This window comes from Sinohyriopsis cumingii, chromosome 17 (assembly GCF_028554795.1).
Source record: "Sinohyriopsis cumingii isolate HCF-2022 chromosome 17, ASM2855479v2, whole genome shotgun sequence".
NCBI lineage: Eukaryota > Metazoa > Mollusca > Bivalvia > Unionida > Unionidae > Sinohyriopsis > Sinohyriopsis cumingii.
Window position 1 is genome coordinate 53842571 of NC_142977.1, and position 25118 is coordinate 53867688.

General features: G+C 33.5%; 1 protein-coding gene across 2 annotated transcripts in view; it reads left to right on the plus strand.

Moving 5' to 3' along the window:
• The window catches only part of LOC149778769 (discoidin domain-containing receptor 2-like), a 173971-nt gene that overhangs the window by 139100 nt on the left and 9753 nt on the right, over positions 1–25118 (plus strand). Inside the window, exons 5-11 of one of the 2 annotated variants that reach the window (XM_089939520.1) lie at positions 1882–2029; positions 4013–4543; positions 7288–7428; positions 8321–8737; positions 14686–15011; positions 18248–18375; positions 23275–23472. In XM_089939520.1, coding sequence (XP_089795646.1) covers positions 1882–2029; positions 4013–4543; positions 7288–7428; positions 8321–8737; positions 14686–15011; positions 18248–18375; positions 23275–23472 — 1889 coding nt within the window. The remainder of the gene's footprint in view (positions 1–1881; positions 2030–4012; positions 4544–7287; positions 7429–8320; positions 8738–14685; positions 15012–18247; positions 18376–23274; positions 23473–25118) is intronic. The other variant, XM_089939521.1, reaches the window with a different exon arrangement.

Sequence of the window (25118 nt, forward strand, 5' to 3'; positions counted from 1 at the left end):
TTAAAAATATGTAGAATCAGTCTAGGAAAAGACTCCTGTTACTGAAATACAGTAAAACCTGTCTTGAGAGACCACCTGCTTTGAGAGACCAGAATCTCCATGCACAGATTTATTCATTATATAGTGTTATGACCTGTTATGAGAGACCACTTGTCTTGAAAGACCATTATTTTTTGGCAGAAGGAGTGGTCTTTCAAGACATGTTCGACTGTAGTAGTTACGGAACACGTACTTGACCGTTATGACTTTTAATATAGGGGTATGCACTAGAGGACGGGGTTATGCAAACTTGCACATGTTGTACTCTGTTACCGTATGTACTTGCTTATAACTTGAGTCCAACTGCAAGCTGCACAGACCCATATCTGCCATTGCATAATGCACCAGCAGATGTGGCTCCATGCAGTTTGTTAGAAGTAATCAGTAGAATAAAAACAAAATAGATCCTGTTTTGCAGGTGAATTATGCTATAGCAGATTATTTGTTATTTGCAGTTTGACTTATAAGCAAGTACATGTGGTAGATATGTTTATGCAGTCATCACTGATTTCTGAGAGTGAAACCTAAACAAAAGCTAATGTAGATCAGACTGGGTTAAAAATTTATTTAGATTTGTCCCTAATTGCACTGATTTATGTCTAAACAAATTCCTTCAGCAGACTACCTTATCATGCATTGCAGACAATTTATTTGCTGCAAATTTGTTTCATTTCACAAGCTTATCTCAAATGAGGGACTAATGAAGCCAGTGCAGTCTTGAGATGAAGACATCTTTGAGAGAGTTCAACAAGGCCATTAGAAAAAAATGTATAAAAGAAAACTGCACTCATATTATGGCAGAGTTTAGGTTAGTACATCTCAACCTGTTAATTCCATCAAAATGTAATCAGCATTTATCACCCAGACTTTTTTGCACTGCTTAGAGAGGTTTTAAAACGCTGAGAAAAAATTCCTGTTGATGACAACTTTAGTAGAAGTGGTCAACTTTAGTAGAAGTGGTCAACTTTAGTACAAGTGGTCAACTTCAGTACAAGTGGTGTTTGGATAATTATGTTGTACTTTGCCCTCGTAAACATTGTCAGTATTTACATCATGATGGTACTGTTGTCGATAATGCTGATTGTTGCCATAAATATCACAGGATGTCCTTACTATGATAATACCCCCTGAAACAGTGTTATAATTAGGATTGTCACAAGGTGTGGGAAATGCAGGTGACCATGCAGGGCCCCCAGGTGGGTGGGTAGGGCTGAATTTATTATTCTTATGATTTGATACATGAAAACAATATTCTTTTGAGCGTGGGGGTGTTGAAGGTGTCGCTCATATAGGTGCTGTTTCGGCCAGCACAGATGTGTGCTGTCATGCTTATAACAGGAACCATGTCAAACTTAGATGATTTCAACTTGCGTGAATTTTGTGTTAATGTAATTTCATGACTTTTTTCAATTTCATTTTGTAGTGAAGACTAAAAAATAATGAAATTATTGGTCTTAAAGAAAAAAAATTGGATTTGAAAATGGTTAAAATGAATACAATTAAGTTATTATAATTATGTACTTTTCAATGAAACTAAACAAATTGCGAGCTGTGCAACCATTCTTGGGGAAACGACTATCATGCAAGTCAAGAGTTAGCTGTAAAATAAGGGGCAATATAGTGAGGAAGTTCTGTAATAATTGACCCTTTTTTACAATGTTTTTAATGAGATTTTTGCATACGTCCACTGAAATTCACAAGTAATGCCCACATCATTCTATGGGACTTCTAATTAGTACAGTAAGTTAGATTGAATTGCTCTGTGAAAATTGACAACAATACACTTAGAACTAAAATCGCAGAACAGAATATTTTTCAAAGCTTTCTTTTATTTCCTTTCAGAGGTTTGAAGGTAATGACAACACATACTTGGCAGAACTGCGGGAAGTGGAACCACCAATTATTGCCAAGCGGATCCGTTTCATCCCCTATTGCCGCAATCCACGCACCGTTTGCATGCGAGTGGAAATATATGGCTGCAAATGGGAAGGTCAGTAAATGGAGATGAAAAAATGAAGTAAGATTGATCTGTGTATTTTTAGGGCATTGTGATTGCCATGCATTATATCACCTCAAAAAAATAATCTGGTACATGCAGCATAAAATGTTGCAAATCATTGTATAGTCTAATATATACTGCGGTGTATTGTATTTTCATTATCATTAAGACTATTTTCCAAAATAATTTTCCACGGTAAATGTGCTGATTCACAAAATTGACAAATCCCTAATCAGAGATGGACATGCCCACTTTCTGACACTGCACCTTTTATAAAATCAAGGAATTTCTCTTGAAAATTAAACAATTTTATCAGAGAGTAGTATTTAATTTTCAGGGAAAATTTCATAAGATTTGGATGGAAGCTGGTGAAGATGTAGATTTTTTCTCTTCATTTGAAAAGGTGAAATTGGCCAAGGTGTCAGACCATCAGTAATAAGGTGGCTTAATGTCCCAATTCTGCCATTATGTGTAGAATGTCTTGTATGCCAAATTGTCTGAACAATACTGAATCTTGAAAGAGATTGGTCCTAAACATCATTGGGTTCCATTAAAACCAGATTATGTAGAAGTTTCGTCACATTACGAGCTGTGTAATTTCTTCCTGGATATGAGTAACCTAGCCATTTCTTGTGTGTATGCATTATTCCAGTGTTGATTGGTGACCTTCGTGGTGACCTCCATGGATCGTCTTATTTTAGTCAAAATTTGCTTGCAAGATTTGAAGATGTCACCATTGTAAACATAAGAATCCAAAACAACGCTATGTCTGACTGTCTTCAGTGCACGTTAAACCCTTCTAAGTATTGCACTGCCCCAGCAGATCACAAATATCACCCACGCCTTATTTATATCGAATACATGCTTTTTTGTCTCAGATCTGCTTAACAAAAGCAGGCTAGCCTCAAATCAGTTTGTTTACTACTTGCAAATGTTGTAATTAAAATCACTAACAGAATGGGTTAAATGTATCACATCACTATTGTTTGGTACACTACCAAAAAATAATGGAATTACAAGTGACTTTGTTGACTGAATTAAAGGTTTGCAAACTTATTATTTGAACATTTTATAAACATAACAACTTGATTATTTTAAAAAGCAGTTTATGTCAGATAGCTTTTTTTAACAAATCATTTCCTTCATTCCAAACTTAACTTAGAATGGACAAATGGTGAAATTTATGATAAATGGTGGTATTGGGGCTTTAATACACAAACTTGGCAAGCCAGATAATATATTGTAATAGAAGCATTGTCTGCCTTGTGAGTAAGTACTGGTTCATTGGAATGTGGAACAGATACGCTCGATGGACAGCTTATGGTAGGTTGGTTGGGCTTGGAGATTGGTCATTTTGGTGCCAAATGTTGCAAATGACAAGATTTACTTTCTTTAATGAAATTTTAATAAATGGATCTTGAAAAAGCCATAAAATTACATGTACGTTGTCACTGTACAGTGTATGTAATGGTTTCACTGGTAACTGTTGTGTTATTTAAAGATATCGTCCATCTGGGTTCATTTAATTTACATCGGCTGCAAGTGCAATGCTGCCATCAACAATAACACTGCAGTGATAAGGTCACATTCACTAAATTCCCTGTTCATAAAAAAAATAATGCTATATAAAAAAAATGGGAACAGTTTGTTATGACTATTTTATAATCAAGAATTCTCAGTATTTTTTGACAAAAATGAAAATTATTTAACTGGTTTTAAATTGTTTGACTTTGTGGATGTCAGAATTTGGCTAGTCAGTTCTTGTAAAGTTGAACTGAACCAGATTTCTAATATTCATAACTTTCTTATTTAATGATTTGTTTTTTAAAAGAATTCAAAAAAGTCCATGGTTTTCTTTACTTTAAAATATTATGCTTGCCTTTTTGACATCTAATTTATTACAATTAATAAATTCCTTTTTAATCAATAAAAATGAAAACTTAATCTAAGTTATTTTCTCTTTTTTTTAAACAGATAATGTGGTGTCATACAGCATGCGACAGGGGGAAAAACGAGGGGCCGATGTGGACCTATTTGATTTCACTTACGATGGAATCATTCTTAATAATTACTTATTTGATGGATTGGGACAACTTACTGATGGAGAAGTAGGTGAAACAAATTTTCGCCTTGACCCACAAGACCTTGGGATTAAAGGATACGAATGGGTCGGCTGGAGAAACGATTCAATGGACCAGGAGGGTCAACCAGTTGAGATTATTTTTAAGTTTGAAACGGTCAGAAATTTTTCATCAGTCATCATCAATAGCAACAATTACTTCTCAAAGGAAGTACGAGTGTTTCGGATGGCAATGATTTATGTTAGTACCGGGGGAGAGTACTACCAGCCTAATGCGGTAAAGTTTGACTTCGTGCGTGACACTCTTGTGGAATATGCACGACCGGTGATGATTCGACTAAACAATCGTGTTGGGAGGTTTGTCAAGTTACAGCTGTTCTTTGATGCGAAATGGCTTCTTATCAGTGAAATCCAGTTTATTTCAGGTAAGTGCTGCTTCAGCCTTATATAAGATTTGTCCCTTTTTGCCTGGACTTGGAGAAGTTCATCATATATGTGTACAGGTTTTGTTTTCTCAGTCCATGCATCTATCCATTTTGCAATCAGTGCTGAAACTCTTATTTAAATATTCCAAGAGATGACCAAACTTTCAGTGTAGATGCATAATGGGAAGATTTTGGCGCACCAAAACTGGGTTGCTGTGACCTGCTTAGCAGGTATTTTTTAAACACATAAATAATATCCACACTTGAATTGATACCTTTCACATATTGACTCTGAAAGTTGCGATGTTCGAGTATCCTATTATAAATTCTTTTCTCATTTCCCATTTTATGACATGGTGATTTAATAACATGGTAGGATCCAATTTGATGATGTCACATAGCTTTTCAAGGAGACATAATACATCTCCTTGACTTTGATATACTTTTCCCCATGTCTGCCCCATGGGTGTCTGCCATGAATTTAATTTCAGCACTATAACACGAGTTTTAACCATCTACAGTAACCAAACTTTATGGATGACTTGCTTTAGAGGTAAGGAAGAGAGTTTGTGTTGTAATGTATATTTGATTTAATTTATATTTGATTTGATTTAATTGTTTGTTTGTTTGTTGAAATTTTTTTAAAATATTTTTTTTATTCCATTACATGCTGTTGTAATGTAATTTTATTTACTGGATTTGATATTGTCCGGAAATTTAGTTTTTCGAAAACCTGATATTAGAACTTTGTATCAAAAAGCTGACCTAGTTCCTGACCTTATTTCATGATTGGAAGTAAACAAGTTGTTTTTTACTTCTTTTTTTCTTTCTTAGGATGGGATTTATAGAGTGAAATCGAGGTTGTATTGGGAGTATGTGACTTTAGATATGTAAATAGCATAGCTCCTACATTGTTATTTAAAAATTCTGGTTTTAATAGTGATGTGTTGGGAGATTGTTTCAGTTGGGCTTTTAAACACAAAGTGTTGTTTTCATTTTGTGACCAGTTTGGGTTGAAATTCTATTTTATGGAATTATTTATTATTTTCCCTGGGAATAATTAAGTGTACATTCAGAATTCTTGGACAAAGACATTTATTGAAATTTTATTCGGAATTCAAAACAGGAATATTATTTTCTGTTATTCAACAGAGAACTGTTTACACTTCAGTACTATACTGACTACAGTATATGTCATCATATTCCATTTTAGGTGTTCGTCGGGACTCAAACTCATATTCATTAGAACATTTTATTACTAGGACTTCAAATTTTTCATTCTTAGATTATTCTTGGATTTTTTTTAAATTTGATTTTTAAAACTGTAAGTTCTTTTCCTCATTTTTACCTTGTTTTTCTGGGGAAATAAATTATGTTTAATCTTACAAAGCTTGTTGTCTTCACTTTTTCCTTGTTACTGTTTATGAGGGCCTAAACACATAGCAGTATGTGTGTGTTTGTATGTGTATGTGTGATTTGGATTTTTAATGTAGCTTTTAAAAAAATTCAGTCATATCGCTACGATGTTTGCATTGTGACAGTTAAAAGTGATGTCTAGCACTAGGGCATCGTGCCGCAGACACATATAGTATGATGTCCCATCCAGTCACATTATCCTGACACCAGGCCAACCAGTCTTAACACTAACCTCTTCATGCTTTGTACCGGTACCTAGCGAGGAAGCTGTTAGTACCATTTTTATAAGTCTTTGGTATGACTTGGCTGGGTCACAAAACTAGGGTAAGGAAGAAACATTAATTTCAGGATCAAAAGCTCCAAGATCAGGGTCACTTTGGCAGAAAGAAGAACATGGTTCCGCACAATGATTGATGTTTTCCACCATCTACAGTAACCAAGCTTTGTGGATTACCTGCACTTAAAATAAGGAAGAAAACTACATGTATTATTTAAGGGTCAAAAGGTTAAAACTCTGGTCACTGTCAAAGCAAGAATAAAAATGGTTTTGCACCACAACTTGAATTCTCACCATCTGCAGTTACGAATCTATGTGATTGGCTTGCACTTAGGGTAAAGAAGAATGCTATCAGTTGTTGGTTCAAAAGGTCAAAGATCAGATCACTATGATAGAAAGAAGAAAAATGGTTTCCATACAAGACCATTAGTTTTACATCATAGAATTGGAATATGGATTTATTGCGTTTGAGATAGATCATGAATTTGTTGGGGTTTTTTTTTAGGTGCAAAAGGCCAAAGATCAACATCACTGACTGAAGGGGGAAAAAATGGATTCTGCACAGAAATGTCAGTTATCTAAATAGATGACTATTAAACATTGGGTGGGCATGTAATGGAACTAATGCTAAAATGTTTGGAATATTTAAATACTTTCTGTCTGTCCATTTGTCTGTCCATGCATCATATGATTCTACATCTAAATTTAATGTTCTTGTAAACATCATTGTGACTCCCAATACTGTTGACCTTGGGAGGTCAAAGGTCAGGTTTAAATTAAGAGAGTTTTTCAGTTGTAATGGTATTTTCAAGTATTTTCTGACCAAAGTTCATATACATGTCATAGCCCGAAGTTGCATCATATATGATTGATTTTGCATTATGACTCCAGGTTCACTGTCTGTGGATGGCGATAAGTATCAGGGACATTTGAAATATGCAGTTAAAAGCTTGGAGACTGAGGTGTCATGCCATTGCAGTTGTTGTTATTTTTATGTCAAAAATAGTTAAAATTCATTTTTAATAAATAATATGTTTGCTTTTATCTGCAGAGCCGGCAAAAGGCAATTTCACAGTGGAGTCTCCGCCTCCCACAACTTTGTCCCCCTCCACTCCAGCACAACGACATGTTGTGAATCCAACTGTCTTTGACTTTGAGGTGGAGAAAGAGAGCGGTGCTCGAGTAGAGATAGGTGAGACATTTTAACATATTCAATTTCTCATAAGATTGCACAACAATGAGCAAATGCTATGTAAAAACACAATTACAGTGTTGTAAAAGTTTGTATGTCTTTTGCCACTTTATGAAAATGTATTAATTGTATACCTTGCTTTTACTTTTGAGATAGTGAGATACAGGAAGCTGCTTTTGTGATAGCATTAATATAATTTGTATTCTGATTTTCTGTCAGAAGTTTCTCAAAATGTAGTGTGTGTGTATATATATATATATATATATATATATATATATATATATATATATATATATATATATATATATATTCACTTATAAGTTGAATCCAAATTCAAATCTGCACAGATTGAAATCTGCCATGGCATCATGTGCTTTTAGATTGGTCTCACCAGTTTGTTAGGAATAAACAGTAGAACATAGAGCCTTGACTCAGATCTGAGAGCGCATTATGCAATAGCAGATCAGGATCTGTTTTGATTTGGAGTTGGATTTGTAATCAATGCATACAATAATTGCACAGTTAAATAGTGTTAGATTGTGTTCCAGTTGTAACTTTGGTGATTCAGTAATTGATAATTAGGTGATTAAGTGATTGATAATTAGGTGATTAAGTAATTGATAATTAGGTGATTAAGTAATTGATGATTAGGAGATTAAGTAATTGATAATTAGGAGATTAAGTAATTGATAATTAGGTGATTAAGTAATCGATAATTAGGTGATTAAGTAATTGATAATTAGGAGATTAAGTAATTGATGATTAGGTGTTTAAGTAATTGATAATTAGGTGATTAAGTAATTGATAATTAAGTGATTATGTAATTGATAATTAGGAGATAAAGTAATTGATAATTAGGTGATTAAGTAATCAGTTATTTAATCAATTCCAGGTTCTGACACCCATGTCCCTCTTGATGAGGAACACCTAGTGCCGGAAGAAAAGAAATCATTTGAAGACAAGTATATTGGAATCATCATAGGCACATTATCGGCCCTCATCCTCCTCCTCTCTCTTATTGTGCTCATCGTGATTCTGCGCTATCGCCGCCGTAAGCAGAACAACAATCGCAGGAACCTTAAGCCATGTGTCGATCATGTGACCATGAACCTGAACGACCTTCAGTCATCAATAAATGGGAAAATTTTGAATGGAAATATGTATAATGGTGTTCCATCAGATGATATGGATTCGGACCGAGAATTTGGTAACACTGGTGATAAAATTTTGAAGGGGCCATATTCTGAACCCAAAGATTCCATCATGGGAAGGCAACTTCCCGATCTTCCATCTAGCTCAGAAATAACAGGTACTGGAGAGCAGAAATTGATCATTTTGGTATGGTTAAATATAAAAACTGTAATTAATGAATATATATATATATATATATATATATATATATATATATATATATATATATATATATATATATATATATATATATATTATTGCTAACAAGACTGGAGAAAATAACTTTTAATGGGGAATTTTGGTGAAAATATATTGGTTTAGCAAAATTTATCTCTTTAAATTTGTAAATTTTTAATGTCATTGGCTGAAAAGGTTCAGAACAATGTAAAGAAGTTTTCTCTGTGGTTGAAGGTACTGGGTTGAGGTTGTGTTTGTGGTGTAAGAAATTTGGATGGGTGACATTATACTTACACATATGCTAAATTGGCATCAAACAGAACACATTGGATAGAGCATATTGCTGACTTGATTTTTCTCTGCATACAAACTTCATAAACATAAGTTTAATTTGTTTACTGTGAATTCAGAATTCATTTTGTGGTACCAGTCTATTCATGGATGTACTGGTGGAACATTTCCAGTCCCCATTAGACTGGTTCTGGCAGGTAACACTAAATGTGCTGATAGAACATGTGAAAATACTGCTTTTTTATTATAATTTTTAAAAAATTCTCTTCATTTGCAAAAGTGGTAAATTTCAACTCAAGAATAGTATGTATGGTAGGTGACCTTTAAAACTGTAATTTTGGCCTACCACTAGTAGAATCACATGTAAGCCAATATAATCATGGTTTTCATGGTTGTTGTGACTTTTTAAAAAGTAAACACAAATGTCAAAATGATGTGAACAATGATCATTCTATTGTAATATTAGGACATAATTTGGAAAGCACAGATTAAAGTACAGATAAAAATATGATTTCTCACAAAACCAGTCAAATTGTTACTCACAAGAATAATTGAAACCCCAGTGTCTTGCAGTTAATTCAGATCTAATGTTTCATTGAAACATGTGCCACAATTACCTACTTAGTATCTACTTATTATCCACCAGTTCGATTGTATTTGCCAGATTAGTTACCAACTCAGCACCAACTAGTATGATTGTATTACCCATCGTAATTGCCGTCTTAGTATTAACCAGTATGTATTTACCATCTTAACAACATAGTACCAACCAGAATGATTGTATTGGCCATCTCAATTCAAAAGTTGGTACAAGCAATTTCCAATTTTGTATCAATCAGTATGATTATTTGGCTATCTTAATTACCAACCAGTAGGATTGTATTTACCATCATGGTTGCTGTCTTAACTGTGAAAGAAGAAAGATTTTTACATCCTTCGATTGCCTAACATTCCTTAACACAACGATTCTGCAGAGCTGTTTGCTTGTTGTTCTCTTGTATGTTAATATGTGCATCCTTATAAACTGAGTCAGACTGCAGTGAAGATAGTGTTGTAATTTCCTTTTAATTACTGCTAATAAATTGGACAGACATGCATCACGCAACAGCAGATCTGGGCCTGTACATTTTACAGTTAGACTCGAACTATAAGCAAGTACCTTCACAAAAACAGCACCCTGACAGATTAATGCTAATTCCATATCTATCTCAAGTGAACATTAACATGGTCAAGTTGGTGTCTTTATTGCCATCTGTACTCGCTTATAAGTCGAGACCAACTGTAAACTGCACAAACTGAGATCTGCTGTTACATAATGCACTGGCAGATCTGGTTTTTGCAGTTTTGTTAGGAGTAATTAGTCGAAGAAAATGACGTAGACCTTGAACTGCTGGCACTAGTACAAATTGTTTCCAGTATGCAGTGCTTTCATTGTATTAGCATAGCGTGACATTCAATCCAGACTGCACTAGATCTTGGTTGGTCTCATCTATAAATGCTCACAGAGTTTTCATCGTTGGTGTTTCCTGGGGCACTTATATAATGATCTTTCAAGGAATATTGATAGTAGAGCCCAGCAAAAGAAACTGGACGATTGCCATTTAAAGCCATGTGTAATCATATTCTAAAAAACAACACCTATAGTTGGTACAACATACCTTCATGGCCTTTATGACTATTTGGTTTAGACTGGTACAAAATTGAGACTGGGAAATAATGTGGATATGACCAGTCCAATGGATCATTGGTTTCTCAGTAGAAACACAAAGTCAGTGGGTTTCACATTCAAATCCTCTCCATACTAGACCAGGTTAGCTGAGGTGATGTGTATATGGGCAATGAAATTTTATTCCCATAGCCATGCCATTAGATACTCTTTTCTATGCCAGAGTGCTTTAAAAATCAATCAATCAGTGTATCAGTTTCAGATAGTTTTGTAAATTAAAGTTTAGATGTAGTTACTGGAACATTCATGTTTTGCTGTCGTTTACTGGTTGCGTGTGGTGCAGAAAGTCATTTCTTGGGGTTGTCGATTTTTACTGGATGAACTGGTATAGCTGTAATCCAATCGTATTAAGTTTTTCCATCATATCTGTTTGATAGAACATTGTTTAAATTCTACATAAATTGATAGAAGATTGAGAAAATTTCATCTCGCTGCAGAAATGTATGAATTAATTGACAACTGTCATAACTTTCATTTAGAACAAGAATAGGTGTTCAGATAATGTTCATCATGGGACAGTGTAAAGAAAAAATGCATCATAACGGGAAGGTAGCGTCAAAATGTTTAAGTTCATTCAGACAACTCATTCAATAAACCTTGGCCTTACATTGTTTCATGATATCATGTATGTGTGGCAACATGTCATATGTGATATGTTTGACATTATGTCATGTGACATGAAGTCATGTGACGTGGTGTAATATATGACATCATGAGGTGATGGGACATGATTTCATGAGGTACTGTAATTTTGAAGAAAAATCATGAACACAAATGACATAGTAGCCATGATAAGATGTCAGTTGTCATTATTCATCCTTATTATGGTCTTTATCATGTTTGTTCAGGCCAAAGTATTGGTAAAGATTTCTTGAAAATATATCAAACAACCGGCACGTGTCTCACAAGTTCCATGGAAATCTCTGTATTTACATCATAAATATTTCCAGTGGTATGAAGAATTTAGATACAGTATAGTACAATTATCCCTACATTGAAAAATTCATGGAGTTCAACATAAATGGGTTTTGTGGTGTTCTTCGGTAGTAGTTTGTCAGTTTTATCAAAAGTTTGAATAATAATCCACTTTTTTCTCAGTATCCCAGTTTCACCTGTCAAAAATGCTTGCTTCGAAATTGTGATGGTAAATTGCTGATTCTTTTTACCTTTTTATTGGCAATGATGTGAAATGTGCTGATCATGTAATTTCATCTGTTAAGTAGCTAAGATGGGAAGAATGGAATGGAAATCTAGGTTCAGAGATGGCCTATTTTTCGTTTTACATTTTCTAATCTATATTTTGTTCAGGTTTTATGTTGTGGTTAGTGGATACATTTTTCATTCTCTTTCCATTTATCTATTGTTCGTTTTCGATGTGTATTTGTTTGTTTTCCTGCAATTTATTTTCCGCCCATCTAGGGGTAGTGTGGTGCTCATCGCCATTGGATTACTTACATTCCATACCTTTGTTAATTGTTGTTGTGCTTCATTGTCTTTTATAACATGTTTACAAGTGCAGACATTCTTTTTACTATTTTTTTAACGATATTTTAAAGCTGCAATGTTTGTATTTTTCATAAGTTTAAAACTGGTTCAAATTTATGCATTCTAGGTGACTCGCATAAATTAGTCTCTCAACATGTATGCATTAACATTGACTTACAAATAAACAAGTATGCATTAACATTGTCTTACAAATAAACATGTATGCATTAACATTGTCTTACAAATAAACAAGTATACATTAGCATTGTCTTACAAATAAACAAGTATGCATTAACATTGGCTTACAAATAAACAAGTATGCATTAGCATTGTCTTACAAATAAACAAGTATGCATTAACATTGGCTTACAAATAAACAAGTATGCATTAGCATTGTCTTACAAATAAACAAGTATGCATTAGCATTGGCTTACAAATAAACAAGTATGCATTAACTTTGTCTTACAAATAAACAAGTATGCGTTAACATTGTCTTACAAATAAACAAGTGTGCATTAACATTGGCTTACAAATAAACAAGTATGCATTAGCATTGTCTTACAAATAAACAAGTATGCATTAACATTGTCTTACAAATAAACATGTATGCATTAACTTTGTCTTACAAATAAACAAGTATGCATTAACACTGTCTTACAAATAAACAAGTATGCATTAACATTGTCTTACAAATAAACAAGTATGCATTAACACTGGCTTACAAATAAACATGTATGCCTTAACATTGGCTTACAAATAAACATGTATGCATTAACATTTGGCTTACAAATAAACAAGTATGCATTAACACTGGCTTACAAATAAACAAGTATGCATTAACATTGGCTTACAAATAAACTAGTTTCGTGCCAATTTGCTATATGGAATTTCATGATTTATCAGTCACTTAACAACTTTACATTGGAAACTGTGATATGAACTTTCATGAAAATAATAATGAGGACTTTGTATAGTGCCTAATCTTTAGAAGCTCTAAGCACTTTACAACATTAGACAACACCTATAACATAAAAAACATATAATGTTACGATTACAAAAAAACAAACACCATGAAATTAGAAAACATAAAAAACAAGCTGAAAATATTTAAGGTAGGAAACATTATTAGGTCTTTAAGTTTGTTCTTGCAGTCGAAATAAGTGATGTGGATGAAAAAAGTGTATAAACAAATTAGTACATGTACTTACCATCCTACCCTCTTTTTTAAACTGTTACCAAAACCACACGTATTTTTGTTTGATATTAACAATCTCAGTATCAATACAGTGTGCTCAGAATTTGTTTAAAAGTCTGTTGATGGAATTAACGAGGTTTTGTGAATTTCAGCAAAATATAGAAAACCAAAATATACAGACTTTGCAGCTTTCGGTCTGAACATGTTAAGTTTTTAATGCACAAATTTGTTTAATTTTATTACTGTATATATTCGCTTAAAAGTCTGATCCACTTTCCCACTGCATTGACCCAGATCTGCCATTGCATAATGTGCTGGCATATCTAGGTCTCTGAAGTTTATTAAGAGTGTTCATTATAACAAAGAACATGGGCCCTGATCTGTAGGTACATTGCATGACAGCAGATCAGGGTCTTTATTGTTTAAAGTTTGATTTGATTCATGCGCGAGTATATACAGTAATTGAATTTTTATCTCACCTTAGAATTTCATGACATCCATCTACAATAGTTGCAGCATCAACAATCTTGAGGCGCTGTGTTCCTGTTTTCCTATATCAGTAATGTTACGGTGATGCGTTTCAATTTTTCTACATCTGTAATTTTAATGTGCAGTGTTCCCATTTTTCAAGATCAGTATTGTTAAGGCACCATGCTTCTAATTTCCAATGTAAGTAATGTGAAGGTGCTGTGTTCCCATTTTGCTACATTGGTTGCTGTATTGAACCAATTTTTGGGTAAAATATGGTTTGTCTATAGTTTAAACCCAGACGGGCTAGGAATTCCTATCCCACCTTACTTGTCACAACACTTCACAGGTGAGACATGATGTGAACACTTTTATGCTTCAGTGTGTTTGTAAATCTTACTATTGTGGAAAAAAATCACGAAAAAATCAAATACATAATTATCATGTTTTAAAGATTTTTGTTATTATTATTTTTATTTTTATCACTATTATATATAACAATTATAAATTATTAGGACTAAGTTTAAAATTAAATTTGAATTCGTTGATTTCATTTTATTTAGTTAGTTGTTAGTCATTTTGATGATTTATAGCATATTTTACTAATTTCAAATCAGTGTGAAAATATAATTCAACGAAATAATGATAAAAGTCAACCAATTATTATTTCTCTTTATATTTACTCGTTGTTTTGCATATAGAAGTTTGAAATTATTTCTTTTAGATTCTCGTGATTATGCTATTCCTGATGTGACAAAATCTGCACTGGTCGTTGCCCTCCCACCACTGAGAGCTGCTCTTCACACACCAGTTCGGCCAAATGGAACTAATGCCCTGGACAAGCCGCCAACATATGACGCTCTTTATGCAGCATCAGACGTTGTTAGTACCCAAGTTCCCAACATTCCTAGCTTACAGGGTGTTAGTGGAAATAGTATCTATTCTGTACCTAATGCAGATTTGCTTTTGACCATTGACCTGTCAGTAGTGGAATTTCCTAGAGGTAATCTGCGATTCATTGAAGTGCTTGGAGAGGGACAGTTTGGAGAGGTATTTTACTTTCTTATTTTTTTTTTTTTCTTTCTCTTGAACTATTCAATTCCAGGTCTCTGAAAAGTGAACAAAATTAGCTATCCTTAAAATAAACTAAACTGCATGAGAGAAAAAAAGCGGACTTTAAAATATACCCTTTTATTTTTAGTACTGAAGAGCTACATGAAAACAGCCTTTAAAAAATACTGCTCTATTTTGTAATACAATAGAGTTACATGAAAACAGCCTTTAAAAATACCGTTTTATTTTTAGTACTGTAGAGTAACATGAAAACGGCTTTTAAAAAATACCATTATATTTTAGGGTTGTAGAGTTACATGAAAACAGCTTTTAAAAAATACCAGTATATTTTAGTATTGTAGAGTAACATGAAAACAGCCTTTAAAAAATACCAGTATATTTTAGTATTGTAGAGTTACATGAAAACAGCCTTTAAAAAATACCATTTTATTTTTAGTACTGTAGAGTTACACATAAAATGGCATTTAAAAAATACTGTTATATTTTTATTATTGTAGAGTTACATTGTAATTAGACTGATCATACAGGTCTTTATTTTATACAAATAACAGAAGATGGGGAAAAAAAAGCCTTTGAATTTGGCATTGATTCAATTCTTTATTCACAGTAGTCATGATACAGTTTAAGCATATAATTTTGACACACAAATTAAAATAATTTAATTTTTTTTAAAAATTTAATGAAAGAGGTTCACTTAAATGAATTTTGGAAATTATTCTGCAATTAGTTGATGAATATTAATACCGTATTTCATGTTTATTTGTGTACCCTTTAATTTTTTGTACACAATCCAGTTATCAAATTAATAATTATTTAAATGTATCATAATTTTTTGTACATATCACTTTGTATTTTTTGAAGAAAAAAAACATTAAATTATCAGATATTAAATTTCTACTAAGTTGATTTACATTTGGAAAAAAAGATCAAAAATTAGGTATTGCCATTTTGTTTTTACAAAAGTTAATAATTAATTGTTGGTGAGAAAATACATTGATTGATGCATAAGCATGTGCACCTACAGCAAAATATTTCACAAGGTTCTGTTCAGAATGCTTAGTAAATATTAGCTTTAGTTTCAGACTGCATACTTTACTAACTCTCCTGGACGTGACTGACTGATCCACCCCCCCTTTCAAAAAACTCCTGCGGGCACCCATGTGCATAAGCTCTCTAACTGTCATTACAATATCTACTGGTGTTTATTAACAAATGGACAAAGCACTTCACAGACCATACCTTTAAGTATTATAGTTTATTAGTTCTCCTTATTAAGTCAGTCACCATAACAAAACACCATGTGCATTTTAAAATGAGTTTGGAAGCCCTTTGATGTTTTCTTATAGAACAAAAATTACATCTCAGTACATGCTAAAGTGAAGACCACAGACCATTGGTCAGCTAGTCCTATTGTTTCATTATAGTCATTTTCTATCATAAATATGAAAGTCACGGACTCATATATAAACATGTACTATCTTTTAAGTGATTGTTCTTTTTTGTCTTGGATATAATTAACATTTTATTGCAAATCTATTCTATGATATACCCCACTATTATCTTTATTGGTGAATTCGAATAACAAGTAATGCATATGTCCTTATAACATCTGCTGTATGGACAACTTCTTGAATAGCACATTTACAGATTTTCATTTTCCTGAAGAGAGCCTCATTTCCCTTCTGGCAGCCTCGCTGATTCGACCTCTTCTGTTGATTCTTGCACTCAATTTGGTTTCAGCTGGAATAACCAAAGTACTAAGCATGTTTAATTACCATGTAAATAACACTGCATAGCCATGTGGTTGTTGTGACAATGTACATTGTAATTAAAACAAGAATGAATTGTTGATTTGGCGGTGTTTATTGATAATGGAAACTAGTAGGGTCGTAATACAGAGGATTATCACAATCATCAGCTAACAGTCTTTTTTCTCATTGCAAAAGCTTCAAATAAAAACCACCCTGAATAAAAATGGTCTGGTACACTGACAAAATTTTGTTTCATCTCTCTCTCTCTCTCACATACATGCTCATGTGCATTAACTAAAACATGACAAGTTCTTTATTTTTTTATTGCAATTTGATAATGAGATTATTGTTGCTGTAAGAATACAAGTTGAACTTAATTTCTTGACAATGTGATCTCGTATTATTGCCTACAATTTACCAATAAATAATACCCATAGCTAATACATGTTCAAACCATCTTAATCATTTTGCCATCATTACACAACATAACAGCTACATGTGCTCTAAATGCAGACGAGCTTGCACACTGAAACATAATCCCCTCTCTATGTCTCTCTCTCTTATTTACTAATAACAACAAAATCTTTGAGTACTTTTATTTTCATTGTAATTAGATTCTTGAGTTGAGAGCAGAATGAGACAGAAAATATATGCTTACTTTGTACGTTTGTACTGGTACATTGTCGAGTAACGTGTATTCCGTAGAACTTGTTCAGGTACAATCCCTTTATTTTTTGTACACGGTCATTACCACCAAATGATATTTATTTTACATATAATTTTTCGTACACTGAAATTAATAATTATTTTTTCTTGTACAAAAAATAACATGAAATATGGTACAAAATCTCATTAACACTGAGGGAATTGAAGTGGATTTGTTTTAGTTTTGGAGACGTGTTATGTTTATGTAATTGTCTCATAAAATTGGTTTATTTATACAAGGTAGTGTATATGGGAGACACTGTTGGTCAGCATGATGCAAAAGGCTAGAAAAGTTTTATGTTACTGGTTGTTTTGTACCATTTTTGTACTTGATTGTAATATGAGTTGTACTATACCATCTCTATACTTGATTGTAATACATCTTGTACTATACCACCTTTATACTTGATTGTAATTCATCTTGTACTATACCACCTTTATACTTGATTGTAATACATCTTGTACTATACCACCTCTATACTTGATTGTAATATATCTTGTACTATACCATATTTATACTTGATTGTAATATATCTTGTACTATACCACCTCTATACTTGATTGTAATATATCTTGTACTATACCATCTCTATACTTGATTGTAATACATCTTGTACTATACCACCTTTATACTTGATTGTAATACATCTTGTACTATACCACCTTTATACTTGATTGTAATATATCTTGTACTATACCATATTTATACTTGATTATAATCGATTAATATTTTTGGATTGTTGTTACCTCTTTCAGGTTCATTTGTGTGAAGCAGTCAACATAGCAGACTACTTGCCGGAGGACTATTTCATGAATAGAAATGCCAACAGACCAGTCCTTGTTGCTGTAAAGATGTTGAGAAAAAATGCAGATGATAGAGCAAGGTTTGTATGACACTGAATGAATAATTTAATTTACACACTTCAATTTTAAATTCTTAGAAATGTTGTTATGCACAGTCTGTCAGATAGTTAGAAGCAGACTGTTATCAGGTATTGTCTAAATATCAATGTGTTTTTGCATTCCATTGGTGCATACGTATGTTTGTATTATCCATCAGTGTTTACATGCCTGTGTGTCTGTGTTATCCATCAGTGTGTATATGTGCATGTGTTTCTGTTATCAGGAGGTGTGTACATGTCTGTTTCTTTTATCAGGTGACGTGTGTCAGTCATCAGATGTTGCATTCTTGGCCATCTGTGTTTCTATTATCATTTTCTGTGTACATGTCAATGTGTGTTTCCATTATCAGATGGTCTTTACATACTTATGGGGTGTTCCTGTTTATCATAAACTCATTTCTGATCCTTTTCTAACTGCTTCATGGAGTAAACTTGCTCACTGATGCTTCTGGGATGTGGAACTTTTGGAATCCTTTTTGTTGTAAAGCTTTGGTTGAAAATAAATTAACGTGAAAACCATAAGTTCACCATACAGTTAAGTTCTGATGCATTTGGCATGTCAGAATATGTGTTTCACATAATAAACATGCTCTTTTGTTAACACCGATTTATTTGTTATGGCATTGTCTAGGAGGCAGCCATGTTGGAAGATGAAATCTTGCCTTGATAAGACTTGGCTCAGGTCAGCAATCGGTCAGTCATATTCTTGGTATTAATAGTGCACTAGAACTCAGAAAGAAAGAGAATTTGCCACAGACTAACATTTCTGAGAGCAAACAAGGATCATCTGGTGACAAACACGTCTGTGGATGTAAACTCCACTAGTATGACACTGTTTAATCGGGTGTGCTCATAACGTGAAAAGCTCTGTGTCATTGAATGTCCTTAAAACATGGACAGGCAATATCACATTTCTTCACATTTGTACATGGAGCTAATTTATATGCACCCATGATATGATGGACTGCATTAAATTATAGTGTCTCTCTGTCCATCAATCCATCTGTTGCCATTTTCATTTCTTCATTTAATTTATCATGAGCTACAGTCACCAAGCGGCTGTGCATGGCTTGCAATCTGGATAAGGAAGAACTGAGTTGGTTTTGGAATCAAATCATCAAAGGTTCAACATCACACACCTGAACCTATGTTGTGGACAGCTTGCACTTGGGATAAAGAACTCTGTTGATTTTGGGATCAGAGGGTCAAGGTCACTGACAGGAAGAACAATGGCTTCTGCATACTGGCATTAGTTGTACATGATACACCTGGACCAAAGTTTTATTAGAGGCAGTTGTTTACAGTGATCTTATTTGCATTCTTGATAGCGATGAATAAAGCTGCATTGACCTACATTTCTGTCTGATTGACCCATTTTTTAAACTGGGTGGTGTTGGTGGTGCCTAGTTTTGTGAAAACCTAGTAGCAATAGTGTTTACCAATAATAATTGTAGAGATTAATGCTTTCTTGTAGTTGGAGTAGCTCAGTAACTTGGCATCATTGCTTTATTGCACATTCCAGTGGAAACGATTCTGCTTCATTCTAATTGGTGGCCTGTTTTTCTTCCATAGAATGTATTACGTGTCATTAGTTGTAACATAAATGATTCTTTGAAGCCAAGAAAAACAAGCATAGTGAGTACAGCAGATTATTAAGATACTTCCTGTAATAACAATAATTACATGTTTTGTATTCTGAGTAAGCATGCCTGTGTCTGAGTTGAGAACATTGTTAACTAGCTTCAGTAAAATTGCCATGGAAACATTAGATGACTACATGTATTTTATGTTTGATTAATGTCATTCCAGGATTTCATCAAGTTTGTGTGGTAACATTTATCATTTGGGGCTTTACTTCCATAGAATATGTGCATTAAACTTATTTTGTCTTGTCTGTCAAAAATTTCCCATAGTGAGGAGATTGTAATTTTTAGTAAACAAACTGAAGGAAAAGTCATGTTTGTGTTGTTTTACGAGATTAGAGAGAGAATGGAATTGCCATCTCTTACTGTCATTTTCGTTAGGGAAAGTAAGTCCATTCAATAAGACTCATTAACATGTGCATGGAATTAACAATATTAGCAAGGTCTGCTGTCCCATATGGTTCCATTAGTATGGGATTTACCTTTTTTTGGTCTTTGTATAATTTTAATTGGATGGTATGAAACCAGATCTGCTATTCACACTTAGTTACATGTTGTATGCTGAAAGATGCCATAGAGTCTAAAAGAATCTTTCATATGTACCATATATATTTACAAGTTGATAATCCAAATGCAAACAACAAAGATTCTGATCTGTGGTCACATGATGCATGTCAGGGTCAGTGTGGATCTATATATTAATCCTAACAAACTGCATAGACACAGATCTTTTGGTTCATTATGCAACTGCAGATCTGGATTTATGCAGTTTGCATTTGGATCCAACATTTTAAGCAAGAATACATTGTGTATAGCCAGGACAGGAAAATCCAATGAAATGGAGAAAATCTGTGTTAGGGTATGGCTTCTTCAATCACCATATTTGCTGGACATGTCAAGCAGATCAAAGGTTTTGACAAGCACATACACTGAACAACTGGACATTGATCAGAGGATCTTAGATATCATATCAGTCTTTGTTTTGTTTATCCACTAGGGTGCAAAATAAACACCATAAAGAGGTAAAATTCAAAGGTCATTTTGTTTGGTCCACTTATTTACTTATCCACTAAGTTGCCGAATAAACACCATAAGGAGGTATATTTCATTGGTCATTTTGTTTGGTCCACCGAATAAACACCATAAGGAGGTAAATTTCATTGGTCATTTTGTTTGGTCCACTGAGTAAACACCATAAGGAGGTAAATTTCATTGGTCATTTTGTTTGGTCCACCGAATAAACACCATAAGGAGGTAAATTTCATTGGTCACAGTTTAGTTTACAGATTATTTCTTTGTCGGACAATTAATAAAGATGTCACTGACTAAGCTTATTTCCAAGGTGACTAGGTCTAGTTTACTCATTATGTTTTTTTGTTGAATAATCAAAAGATGGTTTCCCAGTTGTTTAAACATGCAAAACACAAAACAAAAGAGGCATGATGGCTTCTGTCCTGGACTTGTAAAAATAAAACCTATAATTGGACGATTCCCCAGGGTCTATACTGTAGACTTACATCAGACTCTTGTGCCACATGGTTTTAAATACAATATGGTGTGGTGTGTATCACATGATTCCTTTTAGAACTAAATACATGAAGCCCAGACCCAAAAGAAGAATACTTGTAACTTTTAAATATATTCTGGAAGCTACAATTGTTTCAAGATGGAAGACCAGTTCTTCTTGTTTGGTTCCATGGTTAGAAAGAAACAGCATCCAAGGAAGTGATTGGTACCTATTCAGAGACAGCTGTAATGTGTGTTAATATCCATTAATGAAGTATGCAAGACCAGTCTGTCTTCTTGTTTTATAGAGGTTTGGTCTGTGTTAAGATAAGAAAATTTCAGATCTGGTCTTGTTTAAGATAATTGTTTTTTTATGAGTAAGTGTATTGCATGAAATGAGGTTAATTTCACTTGACTTCTTATTTTAAGCTGTGAGTATTTATAATTCCATTCTATAACTCACAAGTAACCATGAAATTCAGTTATGGGTTTGAGTGCTATGCAATTTGATACTCTTTTTGTAATCCTGGATTCAGCATGTGTGTGTGCTGCTGCTGCTCTCCTCCATTTCTATATTGAAATTCCATGGTAGCAGAAAGTTACTTTCTGTTAAGTGGTAGGCAAAATGAAGTCATCAGTTACAAGATAGATGGTTTTGTCATTCATGACCAATTTTTAAGCTCCGAGGTAGCATATGATTTAGAATGTTGATTTATATTGTGAAGCAGTTGAAGTTGTGAATGTGCTTTTCTTGTTAGAGCACCAAAAATGAATGTGTTATAAAATATTGACATGTTTATCTTGGTGTTTAAGTACAAGTATTGACATGTTTATTTTGGTGTTTAAGTATAACAATTTACCTGTCTGTTTTGGAATCCAAGTATAAACAATGACATTTTTGTTTTGGTGTTGAAATATTGTCATGAACATACTGTAGACACAGATCTTATGTCTCACAATGTGCTAGTGGATCTTGTCCCATGCTGTATCTTGTCCCATGCTGTATCATGTCCCATGCTGTATCTTTCACATTCCGTATCTTGTCTCATGCTGCATCTCATCCCATGCTGTTGTCATGTCCCAAGCTGTATCATCCCATGCTGTATAGTCCCATGTTTTATCGTGTCCAGTTGCTGTATATTGTCCCATGCTGTATCTTGGCTAAAGTTTGTCCCATATTGTATCATGTCCCATGCTGTATCTTTTCACTTGCTGTATATTGTCACATACTGTATATTATCCCATGTTGTACCATGATCCATAACTTGTCCCATGCTGTATCTGTAAAATAAGCAATTAGGCTTGACTGCATTAACCTTGATCTGCTACACACACACAAACACACATCTGGATCTTTGCTGTTCATACTGAAAAATTCAATAAATTTGATGCAATTTTTATTTTCCGTCTGACATTGAGACCGCAAAGTTATGAACATGCTTCCACTCTAGCAATAAGGTACAGGTAAAAGATGGTTCGGCAAAGACTATTTCCCATTTTTAGGCCTTGGTCTGTCATCTGTTTCATTTTGACCTTGCACAAAAACTTTTAAATTGAGTTTTTTGCTGCTGACATCATAGATGGTTTGTCTCTCATCTGTCAGTCAACCACTTAAAGAACCTTACATTTGTTGGATTGAAACCAAGCCTACAGAGATGCCAAGCAAGTGTATTACATTGCTTCTGTCAGTGCCCATTTAACCTCATTTATACGGGTTTTTCTCTTTTTTCAGGGCTGACTTTCAGAAAGAAATCAGGATAATGTCACAGCTGAAGGACCCCAACATCGTGAGGGTTTTGGGCGTATGCACAATGGAGGAACCGCTTTGCATGATTGTAGAATACATGAAATACGGTGATCTAAACCAGTTCTTGCTTGAACATGTACCAGAGAGTCCAGTTGCACTGGCGACAAATGCTAAAATGTTAAGGTTAGTGAATAAAACATTAGTAGGAGTTTCAAATAAATGAGGTAATTGTTTTGTATTAACAGAAATTTTTCTTTAAGGCCAACAACAAAATCCAAAATGATGATCAGACATTGTTAGGTTGTATTGGTGCCTTATTATAATATTTACTATACATGTATATATGCCACTAAAGTAGCGTAGAACTACTGTCATTTGATACAACTGCAGATCAAAGTTGACGCTGTTTACTTGAAATTATTTGCAAAATGAACAGTACTATCTCTGATCTACCATTGCATACATGTATATTTTTATATATAAAAAAGTGAATACTGTATTAAATTAGGACTGATCTACCATCGCACACACGCGCACACACACACACACACACACACACTGGTCTGGCTTGGGAGAGGATCTGTGGTCAGCTGGATCTATGTTAATCTGTAGTTACTTACTTACAGTACAAGAATGGATACACCTGTGGCACATGGATTTGAGCCAAATAACTCCCTGATAACATACTGTATATAATCACTTGTTAGTCCGATAACATACTTTATAAAATCACTTATTAGTCTCATAACATACTGTATATAATCACTCGTTAGTCTCATAACATACTGTATATAATCACATATTAGTCTCATAACATACTGTATATAATCACATATTAGTCTCATAACATACTGTATATAATCACATATTAGTCTCATAACATACTGTATATAATCACATATTAGTCTCATAACATACTGTATATAATCACATATTAGTCTCATAACATACTGTATATAATCACTTGTTAGTCTCATAACATACTGTTTATAATCACTTATTAGTCTCATAACATACTATATATAATCACATATTAGTCTTATAACATACTGTATATAATCACTTGTTAGTCCGATAACATACTGTATATAATCACGTATTAGTCTCGTAGCATACTGTATATAATCACATATTAGTCTCATAACATACTGTTTATAATCACGTATTAGTCTCATAACATACTGTATATAATCACTTATTAGTCTCATAACATACTATATATAATCACATATTAGTCTTATAACATACTGTATATAATCACTTGTTAGTCCGATAACATACTGTATATCACGTATTAGTCTCATAACATACTGTATATAATCACTTGTTAGTCCGATAACATACTGTATAAAATCACTTATTAGTCTCATAACATACTGTATATAATCACTTATTAGACTTAGCTGCACACACGCAGATCTTCCATCTCATAATGCGCTAACTGATTTGTGTCTTGGCAATTTACTAAGAGTAATCAGGAGAACAAACAACATAGACCTGATCTGCCAGCGCAAAATTAGCCCTTATTTGTTGAACAAGAAGAAAGTCGTGTTCAAAACTGGTAAATGAAACCTTGATATATTGCTCACTTTATCATCAAAAATGGTGTTTACTACCTGGAAATTTGAATTGACCTTGTGAAATTGTCAGCTTTTAAAATAAAAGAGTCATAATTTGGTCAATTTTCTTTCCAAATGACATTCTCAGCACACTTTAAATAACAATATTCGGCAAAAGTTCAGTCAATGAAAATTTCACTAATGCCTTTTGATGGCAACACTTAAATAAATAAATGCCAAGTAAATAAGTTTGTCAAGTAAAAATTTAAG